This window comes from Plasmodium coatneyi, chromosome 7 (assembly GCF_001680005.1).
Source record: "Plasmodium coatneyi strain Hackeri chromosome 7, complete sequence".
NCBI classification, from domain to species: domain Eukaryota; phylum Apicomplexa; class Aconoidasida; order Haemosporida; family Plasmodiidae; genus Plasmodium; species Plasmodium coatneyi.
In genome coordinates, this window is record NC_033562.1 from 295,879 (window position 1) to 308,575 (window position 12,697).

Genomic DNA, 12,697 nt, shown 5'->3' on the forward strand with positions numbered 1-12,697 from the left:
TCCATCCATACAATTGTGTGCCACATAACAAATAAAGAACAAAACAAAGGGAAAAAATTAGAGCGAGGACAAGAATGAACTTTGCGGTTTCACAATGTGTGTGGAAAATTTCAGTGTATGTGAGAGAGCATTTTAAAAAGAAAGTCCCGGGGGGGTTACATACATGCATGCATAAGATGTACTGTACAAAAACAAGGTGAAAAAAAAAACGCTACGCAATCTGCGTATAATAAGGTATACACACAGGGTGGGTTTCACTTAATTATGTTGGCGAATTGGTGTATGCAGGCGTGCATGGACATATATTCGGCTAATTCGCCACGTTCGGATCTTGAAGCAACTACAAGGAAGAATATATGTGCATCATCTTTCCTTCTCCTTTAAGCGAATGCAAAAGGAAAGAAAAAAAAAAAAACGCAGGGACAAATTATCAGTACGAATATAGGAGAAAGGTTAACTGATTTGATAGGCTTACATATTTGTAACATATATCTTGAGAGCAATACGTTTGGCAAAAAATGTACAAGTAAAAAATGGCAAGAAAAAAAAAAAAAAAATGGTGAAGAGCCTGTTCACACGACCTATTGGTTCTTGACTTTGAACTGAAATGAAAAGAATTAAAACGCAAATGGGGAATGTTAAACAAGGAATAAAAATAAAACAAAATTGTATTCACCTAAATAAATTTGTAAAAAAAAAGAAAAAGAAATGTCAAACATTATATACATAAAATGAATGCACAGCACAAATGCGTGCATAAAATGACAGTGTAAGAATTTACAAACTGCTTTTATACATTTCTACACGCATATGTATAACGCCACTCCGTTATATTCTTCGGGGGAAAGTGTATAGATCTGCTAAAAGTTCTCTCCATTTTTTGACGTTATAATGATATTTCCATTTGCTACTTTATCATCCTTTCATCGTTTTATGTATTTTTTCCGCCAACAAATTGGTGACGTGCTAACAATCAAATGAGGGGGTTGCCCCTTTACGTTTCTCGAAAAAGGTTACTCTTCCTGTAAGTGGTATTTTTACACATATATAATAAGCTTTTGAAAATTCCTTGGAACATTAATTTTTTTTTTTTTATCTTGCGGACGAGAGGGAATTATTTTATGCCATTTCGTTTTCCCACTATTTCTTACATTTCCTAGGATGCGCTTAACAGTGTGTTAATTGTTTTCTTTGTAGAGCGGAAAGATTACTTGCCGCGGTTGCCCTTTCAAATAAAAGTACACACATACGTATGGTGGACATGTGCTATATACACAATCCCGCACGTGCCTATGCGTACAAATGGCAATTCCCCAATTCGGGGTTTTAGTTTAAAAAACAAATAAAAAAAGGATTACAAAGTTTTGCCTGTTCGATGCATAAACAAAGAGACGTAAACAAAGGAAATGCCTTTTGCAATTTTATTTTTTCTTCATTCATAGCACTTGTGGAAGGGCAAAAGGGATGGCACATTGAGTGTATGCATGCTATGTGAAAATGCCCTGGGGGAGGGGGGCATCACACCTAAAGCAGAATGCTTAAAAAGTGTTAAGCTGCACATATGGAAGCACGCTCGAATTACAAATTAAGTAATTTTTCGTAGAGGGGGATAAACCATATGGAAGCATTACACATAGGCAGGGATATGAGTAAAACAGAGGCGTAAAATAAATGCGCCCAATAAACAAGGCAAATGCAAAAAAAAAGTTTTAATTATAAACAAACGTGAAAACTAAACAAAATGGCTAGCAGTTGTGATCCTCGTTGAGGTCATCGTGCCCATCGATGCTCCTGTAAACTTTCATGGCTAGCATTTTCGTCCGTCTAGCGGATGGGGGGTTCTCTTGAAAGAAATACTGCATTGGGGGAAACAAAATATAAAACAATAAAATATAAAGCAGTTAATAAAATAAGGGGCTATAACACCCCGTTTGCACATACTACACATTCAAATATACGCAACGCAGGGTGAACGTCTTAAAAGCCACCAATTTTGCGCACTTACGTATAGGAAAAATTCGAAATGCTTCCTCGAGTAGCAACTCAAAATACACTCCGCATTTAGGCGCATCACCACGTTGTACAAATTGCTCAAGTAACAAAAAATGATGACGGTTAGCTTGTCTATTTTGTCGTAAACATATATCTTCTTGATCACTTTTAGGCACTCGATTAGAAGCTTCTTTTCGACCGTCGTTAAGAGCGTGCTGGCCTTGTGAACCTTCTGAAGGAATGAAAAAAAAATAGCAATATGGAGGGAAAAACGACACAAAATGGAAAGCGGAAAAAAAAAAAAAAAAAAAAAAAAAAAAACAGATTTGCACTCAGTGTTCTATTCGTCTTACAAAAAGGGGCGTAAAATTTTCCGTGTGACTGTTTAGCAACTTCACATGTTCTATAGTCAGCCGGGGCTTCTCCAGGTATCTACATATGTTTACATATTTTGTATCTACAATATCGACACCTTTAAGGGGGGGAGTATTGACAGAATTTCCATTAAAAGAATTACACTTATAAAATTCGGTGAACTTTGCATTTTTGGTAAATTCCTTTATAACAATATTTTTTTTTACATTAGACGAAAAGGACAATCCGTTTTGCTGCAAAAGGTGAATCATGTCTATGTAGCAGTCGTCCTTTTTCTCGCTTAGGTACTGTTTCGACCGTCCAATGGTTTCTAGACACTCGCAAAAAGGTGCGCCAGAAGCGCGGTAACGGGAGCGAGGACGAAAACACTCACTAGCCGTACTAGCCGTGCTAACACTGCCGCTACAGCAGCCATTATGTTGATACTTGTCTGCAAATTCTTTGCAGCCTCTTTCCCGGCGTGCCTTGAGATACAAATATGGGAAAGACAAGTACGTGCAACACAATAAACACTTTTCTTGAAAATCCAAAAACTGGTAAAATATTTTAAATAAAATTTCCATATCTTTGTAGTGAAATTTTCTTATCTTCTCCTGATTGATATATTCAATGAGATATTCCTTTTTTTTTTTTTTGTATTCATTTTTTTTCTTGATTACGAAATTTACATACTCGTCTATATTAATCTTCCCCGTAGGAGCAAAATGGCTAGTTCCCTTTGTGGCTTCATCACAACGTCCTTTTCCCTCACCCAGTTGTGAGGAAATATTTTTCTTTTCAATCTTCTCAGTAACATATTCGTTTTTTATTTCCTCTTGAATTTCACTGAATATATTTCCAATAAATAATCCGTTGTACTCACTTGATGTGTCATATGATGAGGTGTTTAAATCGAGCAACTTTACCATAAGGGGTTGGAGGAGTAGGCACTGTGTCACATGGATGTACCAAGCAAGTATGTAGCTCCTTTGCACGCACCAAATGAGAAATGCGCGCAAGGTTCGGGGTTTCCAACCAGAAATGTCCTTTTACTCTCACTTCCATACGAAGGAGGGGGTGGTGTGGGGGGGAGGAGGCTACCCAGTCGAACAGGAGGGCGCTACATGCGGTACGTCGGACGAGGCTTGAACAGGTGGAACGCGCAAAAACGTTGCAATTGGGCGATTGTTAAATGTGACATTGTGAGCGTCCATCTACACGTACATTGTACACGTTTGCATAAGCGTATGCCTATTCGCATGCCCACTTCTAGTCCAGGGAAAAGCATAAAGGGTCATACTTTCTGAAGCACGCCAGAATAACGTCGATGGTGAAAATGGGTTTGTGTTTCTACATACAATTTTTGCATGTCATTTTTCCCCTTTGTGTAGCCTTCGCATGGGCTAGGCGCAAATATCGCTAGGCGAACTGGGAGAAAAAAAAAACAAAAAAAAAACACATACGTAGTGGTGCATACCTAGCACCTGCACAGTGAATACGCAATGTGTTCTCAGCACGTACAAGCGCGTAACTCACAACTCGCTTAGCATAAGCTAAGGTACACGCTGAAAAACGTGCACTGGGCGGTGCCGCTTCTGAACAGCACAGGGCGCAATTGGAAAAAAGTGCAGCTTGGTGTTGAGCTCACTGAAGAGTACGAATAATCCAGTTAGTGCTCGCAAACCGGCTAAAATAAAACGGATGAAGCGAAATGGCGAAGTGAAACAAAATAAATAAATCCAGCTGAAGGAACAAAACTGACACAAGTTCCTTCAATCCGCGGGTACCCTCCCGTACAATTTTTACGCTTCAAAATTTACGCGCCGAAATTCCCCCGAATTGGCCACAATGGGAAAACACAAACACAGCAAAGATAAGTTGTACATTTTGCAGTCAGAGTATAGAAGAGATGCCTTGATAAAGAAGCAACACAAGTCCAGGAACTTGACCTTCCTCCCGTTTAATTACTGGTGAGCAGTTTTACCATACATATGTTACGCTGTCCCAAGGGAGAGAGAAAAAAAAACATTACACGTATGGGGCAGCACAAAAGCGCTCTCACGTATATATAGATATATATATGTTCATATATGTACCCGCTGGGGGGTACATCTTCCAGCCACTGTATTTTGCTCTGCGCCTGTGTGAAGGCATCCCCTTGCGCAGTAGGTCCAACCCATATATAACAACCCGTGTCGCCCACGTTCCCCCTCTTCAGTTGCATAAGTCTAAGACCCTTCAGCGACCCCTACTGTGATGAAGATGGAAGGCTGTACGATAAAAAAAGCGTTTTAGAAGAAATGGCCAAGGGGAAGGAGGAAAGGAAAAAAACGGAACCAACGATTGACCTGAAAAATCTAATTAAAGCAAACTTTTACAAACACAATAATGAATACATATGTCCAGTGACGAGAAAGTACTTTAATCAACACTCAAAAATTATTTTAAATAAAAAAACGGGCAATGTATACTCCTCAGAGATATACAAATTATTTCAGAACAAAAAGGACATGTTTGATCCAATTACGCATGACCCCATGGAGAAGACAGATTTAATTGTCCTACAGGACCCCCTAAACCCTGTAACCAAATCGAATGAACTCAGCCAAAACACTTTTCAGGCGAAAAAAATAAAAGCTCAATCTATTCAGGATAATGGGGCCATTATGAGTATCCTTCACGAAGTGCAGAAGCAAAAGGGGGATGTAAAAGGTGGGCAAGACAAAGGTGAACATGTCCAAATGGGGAAACATCATTGGGGGAAGAAGGGAGACAAAAATGATACAACTGAGAATAAAGTAGGCATAGATGGAATAGATGGAACACAAATGGGAAGAGCAGATGGCAAGTACCTCCTCCCCCCAAACTATGTTGACCCAGATGATCAAGAGGATGACAGCGAAAATGAAATAAAAATAAAATGTGAAAATTATAGTGATAATAAATTAGCGCAAAGTGTAACTTCCACCATATCGAACGTTACCTACAAACATAGCTTTGTGTACCTTCCCGAGAATCAAGTCCAAGACATGATTTATGAGAAGGTTCGAAAAAATAAGAAAAACAGTTATGTGAGACTCATAACGGATGTAGGCATGATCAACATGGAACTCTACGCCTCCACTTTGCCAAAGCTGTGCCACAATTTTTTATTCCTCAGTGAATATAAATACTATGACAAAACAGATATTTTTAAAAAGGATAAAAGGGAGGATATTGTTTATTTTGGTTCCTGTAAAAGTAATTACCATTTAGCGGCATCCGGATTTTATTGGAGAAAAAAATTAAAAAAACACAAAATGAGAAACAAGATAAATGACGAAACGGCTATGCAGGCACTCAAGGAGTCCATAATGGGGGTACACAGTGACGACGATAGTGACGTGGCAATTAAATATGTGAAGCATAGTGGTCACAAGCCCCCCTCGGAGAAGAGCTGCTTTGGAAATGTATACCTCTTTAGGTACTACAACCAAAAGTATTCCAACATGTTCTACATTTGCCTGGCGGAGGAGTACACCACGGGGGACGCCTGCGTGGGAAAGGGTAAGCTGTTCGTGACTGCAAAATTTAAGGCATTTGCGCGTCCCTGCGAAAAAGCAACCACCCTGTGTGAACATAAGTTCAGACGAACTAGCCAAATTGTTACCCAAATAACGCGCATTGTTTTGCATTACCACATATTTTTCCCCCTGTGCATTCCTCACGCAGTTGTAGGCGGAAATGAAACCCTCGAGAAGCTGAAAAATCTGGACCCCGCTGCAAGTAGTGATGTAATATATGAAAGATGGACAGAAATTGCGTTGCCCCGGATAAGCAACGTATATATGTTTTGATCTTTACGTATCGCCACAAGGAGATACACGTTTGTCCACGCCGTTACACTTCTTCACCCTTCCTTTCGCAGAATCAACACACCCTGAACGAAGTCATCATTTACACAAACCCGTTCAAAGACGTGGTGAAAGAAATGAAAGCAAATATGAGAAAAAAAGAGGAGGAGAAGAGCGGACAGGAAAATAACACAAAGAGCTACATAGACGATGGAAAGTACGTCCAGAATAAAAACGACAGTATCGGTAAATACATAAATTGGAACGACTTCAAGAAGAGTGCAACGGCAGCAACCAACGTAGCGAACACCAGTGAAGAATTAAGCAAACCCAAACTGAACCCTTCAAAAAAGGAAACGCACTCAAAACCGAAGCAGAACAGTAGAATGAATTTTTCCGACTGGTAGAATTAAAGCAGTTCCATCTCAAAGAAAAAAGATATACAAATAGATACAAGTTTTACTTTTTTTTTTTTTTGTCAACCAAAAGGCATAATTTCCGGAACGGAATAAAAAAGGCACATCAGTGCTGCTTCACCGTTAACGGCTTTTTTCTTTTTTTCCGATATTATTTGAGAAGACGCCATTCCGTCACGCATATGTACTACAATGCTTTTATGGTTAGTACACTGTCATGCTGCATATGCAAATTGTCCCTTCAGTTGTGTATGTTTTTTTTGTTTAATTTCCCCTTCATTTTGTCAATTTCTTTTTTGTTTTTTTGGTAATTTTTTTGGGAATTAATGTTTTTTACCTTCACGTTGACGCTCACTTTTACGTTCACTTTTTTCTTTTCTTTCCCTTGCGTGTCCTTACCCCATTTCCCCCCACTCGGAAAATTACATAACATTTTACCTACAAATAAATAGCCAGCGCCCCAAAAAACACGTATGTTGGCCTTTTTTCCATAAAATGTTTGTATTTTAACCTTTGGCATATTTTGCGCGATCACTTTGCTAATTTTCCTTTTTTTCATAAATCGTTTTTTTCGTATGTATATAAAATTTTTAAAAGCACAAATTTCCTGTTTTCCCTTTTAATTTTAAAATTGTATGAAAAAAAAAAAAAAATATTCGCCATAATTATATATATAAATATTTGGGGAAAGCGTTTTTTTTTTTTTTTTTTTTTTTTTAATACAATTAAAAATTTTTTTTTATGTATATTTTTGTTTATACCAAACGGTACATTTTTTTTTCCGCCTTCTATTTTTATACTATTTAGATTCTAACTAGAAAAAATAGAAAACATAAAAAGTACAGACATTTGAATTAGTGATGCAGATAATGCATTGTAACTTTTTTTTTTTTTTTAATATTGATATTCACTGAAAAGCAACGTTAAAAAGTCATGTATATTTCCGACAGCGTGAAATTAGTGCAATCGTCATGGGGGATTGTCTACATGTATAAATAGGTAAAAATTTATACGTATGCAAGTAAAGGCATTTGCGTTGTTCACATTTGTGTACGTACTACAACACCGTACTAGTGAACTTGCCCAAACGTCACACTGGTAGACAGGCGAACAGATAAGCAATCGGACGAAACCACTTTGCTCAGTAATATGTTATCCAAAAGTTTCCACAGAAAGGGCAATGCACATACATTGATAGAAAAAAAAAAAATAGCACAGCGTAGAAAGAAGCCAAATCAATACTTCTCTCACAAGTTTGTATCCACGGGGTAGATTATTCCTTTTCCTTTTTCCTGAGGCGTGTCTATCAATTTTTTCCCCTTTTTAACGCCATATAACATGCATAATTCTTGAGCCTCCCCCCGACAATGCAGTAATGAAATGCGTTTTCAAAAAATAACACACTTTTAACTTGAAGAAAAAAAAACTCACTTGCTGATTTTTGCTTATACTTGGTATAGTTATGGATAGACAGGGAAGGAGCAAGAAGAGGCGTACAATTTAGAACCTAATTAGAAGCACCACACACCCAGGTGCAACGTGTTAGAGGTGTCAAGACCGCACAGTGCAAAAGAGCAGGGCTTTAAAATGTGAGTCAAGTCAGCAACGCGCACATGCCGCCAACTGCCCCCTTCTCCTAGTCAAATTCAGATTCAGAAGAAATGGAAGATTTTGCCTATGTGGACAAAAATGTTTATATAAATCTTCTCGTGACCATTATAAATAAATGCAAAGAATACCTTCTAGGGGTAGGGATTTTTAAGCTGCTCTTTTGCTTGTGCATAGTGGTCATTAGTATCATCTTTGCTCGTCGTAAAAACAAAAAGAAGAAAAAGGTCAACATATATATACAGATAAATAATGTGCGCCACGGAAACGGTAAGAAGACAGCCCAACTAGCGGAAGACCAGAAATGTTGCGCGGGCAATGAAGATGCACAAATAGTGGAACCCGCAGATGTAGAACCAATGAATAACAAATTTTATCACATAACATACAGCCCACATATATTTGACCTAAAAAGTATCAACAGTACCGAATTGTGCAACGTATGCAATGAAAGCATCTACTCGTTCATTTTTTACAAAAAAGACATTTTCGAATGCGTGGTTTGCAGAAATAAGTGCCACATAGAATGTGCCCCCAACTCCAACTTGATGAGCTGCAAAACGACTGTGTTTTTTAAAAACAAACACAAGTTTATAAGAATTAGGAACTGCATGTGGAATAATAAATGCAACATTTGCAGTAAAAAATTCTCCTACTTCTCCTTTCCCCCGTTTGGCAAACAGTACATATATAAATGCATTTGGTGCAACAAATATTTTCATGTCCGCTGTATAGCCAAAGTTGCAAAGAAAAAAAAACAAACACATGATAAAAAAAAACAAGTCAAGGATGCAATTTGTACCTATGGAAATAACAAGTATGTGCTTCTCCCGTATGAAGTTGCTATTAAAGAAAACGTCCTTCTAGACTTTTTGACGAATGCCTACCACCGTGTGGACGAGGCAGGAGTGGGCAAGGATGGGGTGCTACTCAGCTACACCGCCCATGCGTTGGATAAAACACCGCACGATGATGAAACGGGTGAACTTAACAAATGCGAAAGAAACGAAAAAGAGAAGAAACTGGAACACGCAAAAGGAGGAAACTCATCCCCTCTTGGCAACAACACACCAGATGAACAACTCTGCCTGGATTATGTGAACCACTTCTCCATGTTCCACAAAATGAGAAAATTCAAATCATTCCCCAATTGTTCAAAAGCAAAAAATAATATAATCCCGGTGCATGAAAACTTTCTTCTGAATTTCTTCCCCATTCATTTGCCAATCTATGAAATAAAAAGTAGTAGAAAATTTCTCCTCATTTTTCTAAATGTAAAAAGTGGAGGACAAGTTGGAAAAAAACTCTACCAAGAATTGCTCATGTATTTTAACCCCCTACAAATCATAAGTATAAAAAGTGAAAAAAATGTTTTAAATGCCCTCAACATGTATAAGGAAATGATTTGCCTGAACAGAGTAATTATTCTTCTCTGTGGAGGAGACGGAACCATAAGCATCTTCATCGACACGTTATTAAAATTTTTTGCAAATGAAGTTGCCATGGGTGCTCTTCAAGGAAAGAACAAGGGAAAATACAACAAACTCTACTATGGGAATGATAAAAAAAATGATCAGATTATCTCCACGAAAAATACATTCCTAAATAAAACCATCATGAACATTACGGCAAAGTTGAAGCACAATAAAGACGCACTTAGGAAGAAGTGGACAAATAACATTACCGCGCAAGCGAAAAAACCCACCACCTTTTTTCTAAAAAAAAGGAGTGAGAAGAATGCAAATCATTGCGGTGACCATGACGGTGACGATGATGATGCAGGGAACATAAGTGAGGAGAAAGCGGAAACGTACTTTGGGAATGACTCCTGCACGGCACACGTGTGGGGAGAAAATCAAAGTGATCAATTAGCGCCGAAGCTGACGTCCAAGGTGAAAGGCGCATTTACAGGCGGTAGATGCATCGACGATCCTGCCGCTTTGAACGGCGAATTGAAGGGTGAGTTAATTAGCCAATTAAGTGACAATTTTAGTGGTGACTTAATTGACGACCTGCGGCAACACCTGAGTAGTGATCTGAGTAACGATCTGAGTAACGATCTGAATGTCGAGACCAACGGCTGGATCGCGGGGCGAAGTAGCCCCAAGGACCTGGCCAAAAGGGGAACCGAAGCTAAGTGCGGAAACGGGAAGTACCTGTACATCCTGGAAAAACTGAGGAACTTCAAAAAAAAAGGCGCAGAAAAGGATGACGACGGAGGAAATGCAGACGGACTCTGCGAAGACGAAGCATACAAGGGAAGCACAGTGAAGAGCTTCCAAAACGGAAACTCCATGTTGGACAAGTATTCTAATAGCAACACACTCATATATAGTAATTGCACAGAGAATAATGAAGACCCCTATTTTCAATCCCGGAAGGGAAAGGAGAATGAAAAAATGTACGACAATATTCTTTACCATGATTACAAAGAAAAGTCCACCTGTTATTTACCAATGGGAACCAAATTAAATGAAAATTCGCCGTCGTACTGTCAGGAGGCCAATGGGGCAAACCCAAGTGATGAACCGGACGGTTCGTTGGGGGCAAACCCCCAAAACAAGGCAGACAATAAGCAGCACTGTTATAATGGCACCAGTTTGAACTGCAGTAATGGGAATTCACTTCACAGCGGCAACGCTGACTGTGATGTGACACCCCACCAAGGGGGATACCAAGGTAATTACCAGGATGATTGCCAAGGGGGCGTAAACGGGAAGACATCCCTGACAGATGGACTCCCCAACGTGGACGCAGTAGATCCAAATCGAAGTGATGAAGATGTCATCTTCCAAATGGATAATGGTTACAAAGTTATACACACAAAGGAAAAAAAAAAAATCCCCCAATGTGACGACCACCCCTCTTGTGAAGAAAAGGAAATTACAAATAACGCTATCAAAGGGGAAGATAAAGCAAAGAGATCGAACAAAAGTTCTCTCGAATCTTACATAGCGTGTGCACCTATAGGTATCCTCCCCCTAGGCACAGGAAACGATTTAAGCTACAGTCTAGGATGGGGGTGCGGGTACAATAACGACCCATTAGCCTACTTAAACAGAATAAAGAGCGCAAAAAATAAATACATAGATGTATGGAACATGAAAGCATATGACCTAAACAATAATATCATTTTAAATAATAGCTTTATAAATTATTTCGACTTTGGAGTCATCTCCAGATTAGCTCTCCACTTTGATAACATCAGGAAAAAGTTCCCCCATTTTTTTAATAGCAGAATTGGAAATAAAATACTCTACGGAGAAGTAGGCTTTAGAGACTTCTGCTTCAATACATACAAATATAAGTTAAACCAAAATATAAAATTGTACTGTGATGGGAAGAAGGTCAAAATTGATGAGGACATAGAAAGTGTGTGTTTGATAAACATTCCCTACTTTCTTGGGGGAGTCAAAATATGGAAGGATGACGATGATAATGATAAGGGTAAACAGTACCATTCGGACATGGATAGGCAGAAACAGGAACAACATGTGAAAAGGAGGAAGACAAGTAAGAAGGAAATGAAGGAAGAAGTGGATGGAAACAAATCAACAAACAGCTCCAGCAATAGCAGCTTTATTGGCTGCTCAATGAATGATAATTTGGAAAATAAAAATAACGGAGGAATTCCTTCCAACAGTTTCGGGGGGGAAAAAAGTACGAACCACCCTCTTGATGATCATAAAAAAATGGCCATGGCGGAATTTATAAAAAGTGCTGCTTTAAAACATTCGAATGGGGAAAATGTCAACCCGTCGGAGTTTTTCCAAAATGAAAAAACAAATGGCATTACACCAGATTCACACAGTGAAGGAGTGAATAATCCACAACGACAGGAGAATCCTTCCCCCCCCACGAATGACCAACCGTTCGACTATAGCAACATATACAAATCGTACAGACTGGACTTTTACAGACAAAAGAAACGGAAGCACAAGTACCGAAAGCAGAAGATGGACGACAAAGTCATTGAAGTTATTGGGTTTCGTAATATGTTCCACATTCTTCAGGTGCAGATCGGCATGTCTAGTGCCATTAAACTCTGCCAGGGAAGTGACATCAAGGTCAAGATTGACAAAACGTTTATTCAGAATAAAAATAAAATTTACTTCCAGTACGATGGAGAGCCCGGCTTTCTCAACATCCATAAGTTGCATTTCACTCATAAGTAAGGCGCAACCGGAGCGGACGGTCGAAGGGGGCACCACCACCATCACCATCACCACCAGGCGTGCCCCGTGAGCTCGCACCTCGTTCGTTCATTCGTTCGTAGCCATTTGTTCGTTCGTCCGTCCGTCCGTCCGTCATTTTATCATTTCCTGGGCTCCCCGCTCGTCCATACCGCATTCCCAATTCCGCCCCCCCTTTCTTTCCTCACCGCAGGTGCCAATATTTGTTTTTGTCTCCTAAGGACCCAATTTGATGCAATCTCGGAAAGGCCCTTTCTCCTTTTTTTTTGTAAAATTGCATGCCCTTTATTTTATACGTAGC

The 12,697-nt window shown here is 39.1% G+C and overlaps 3 protein-coding genes across 3 annotated transcripts; 2 read left to right on the plus strand and 1 right to left on the minus strand.

Moving 5' to 3' along the window:
* Positions 1–1,534: 1,534 nt before the first annotated feature.
* PCOAH_00016040 (Uncharacterized protein) lies at positions 1,535–3,275 on the minus strand (the record flags this gene model as incomplete). The annotated part of the gene is made up of 3 exons (XM_020058413.1): positions 1,535–1,856; positions 2,006–2,224; positions 2,346–3,275. 3 exons carry the CDS (start codon positions 3,273–3,275, stop codon positions 1,746–1,748), a joined length of 1,260 nt encoding a protein of 419 aa, XP_019914067.1.
* Positions 3,276–4,194: 919 nt separating this feature from the next.
* PCOAH_00016050 (Peptidyl-prolyl cis-trans isomerase-like 2) lies at positions 4,195–6,586 on the plus strand (the record flags this gene model as incomplete). Its single annotated transcript, XM_020058414.1, has 4 exons — positions 4,195–4,316; positions 4,565–5,892; positions 6,058–6,119; positions 6,254–6,586. 4 exons carry the CDS (start codon positions 4,195–4,197, stop codon positions 6,584–6,586), a joined length of 1,845 nt encoding a protein of 614 aa, XP_019913955.1.
* Positions 6,587–8,256: 1,670 nt separating this feature from the next.
* PCOAH_00016060 (Diacylglycerol kinase) lies at positions 8,257–12,378 on the plus strand (the record flags this gene model as incomplete). The annotated part of the gene is made up of 1 exon (XM_020058415.1): positions 8,257–12,378. The coding sequence occupies one exon, from the start codon at positions 8,257–8,259 to the stop codon at positions 12,376–12,378; it is 4,122 nt and encodes a 1,373-aa protein (XP_019914283.1).
* Between the last annotated feature and the right edge of the window lie 319 nt (positions 12,379–12,697).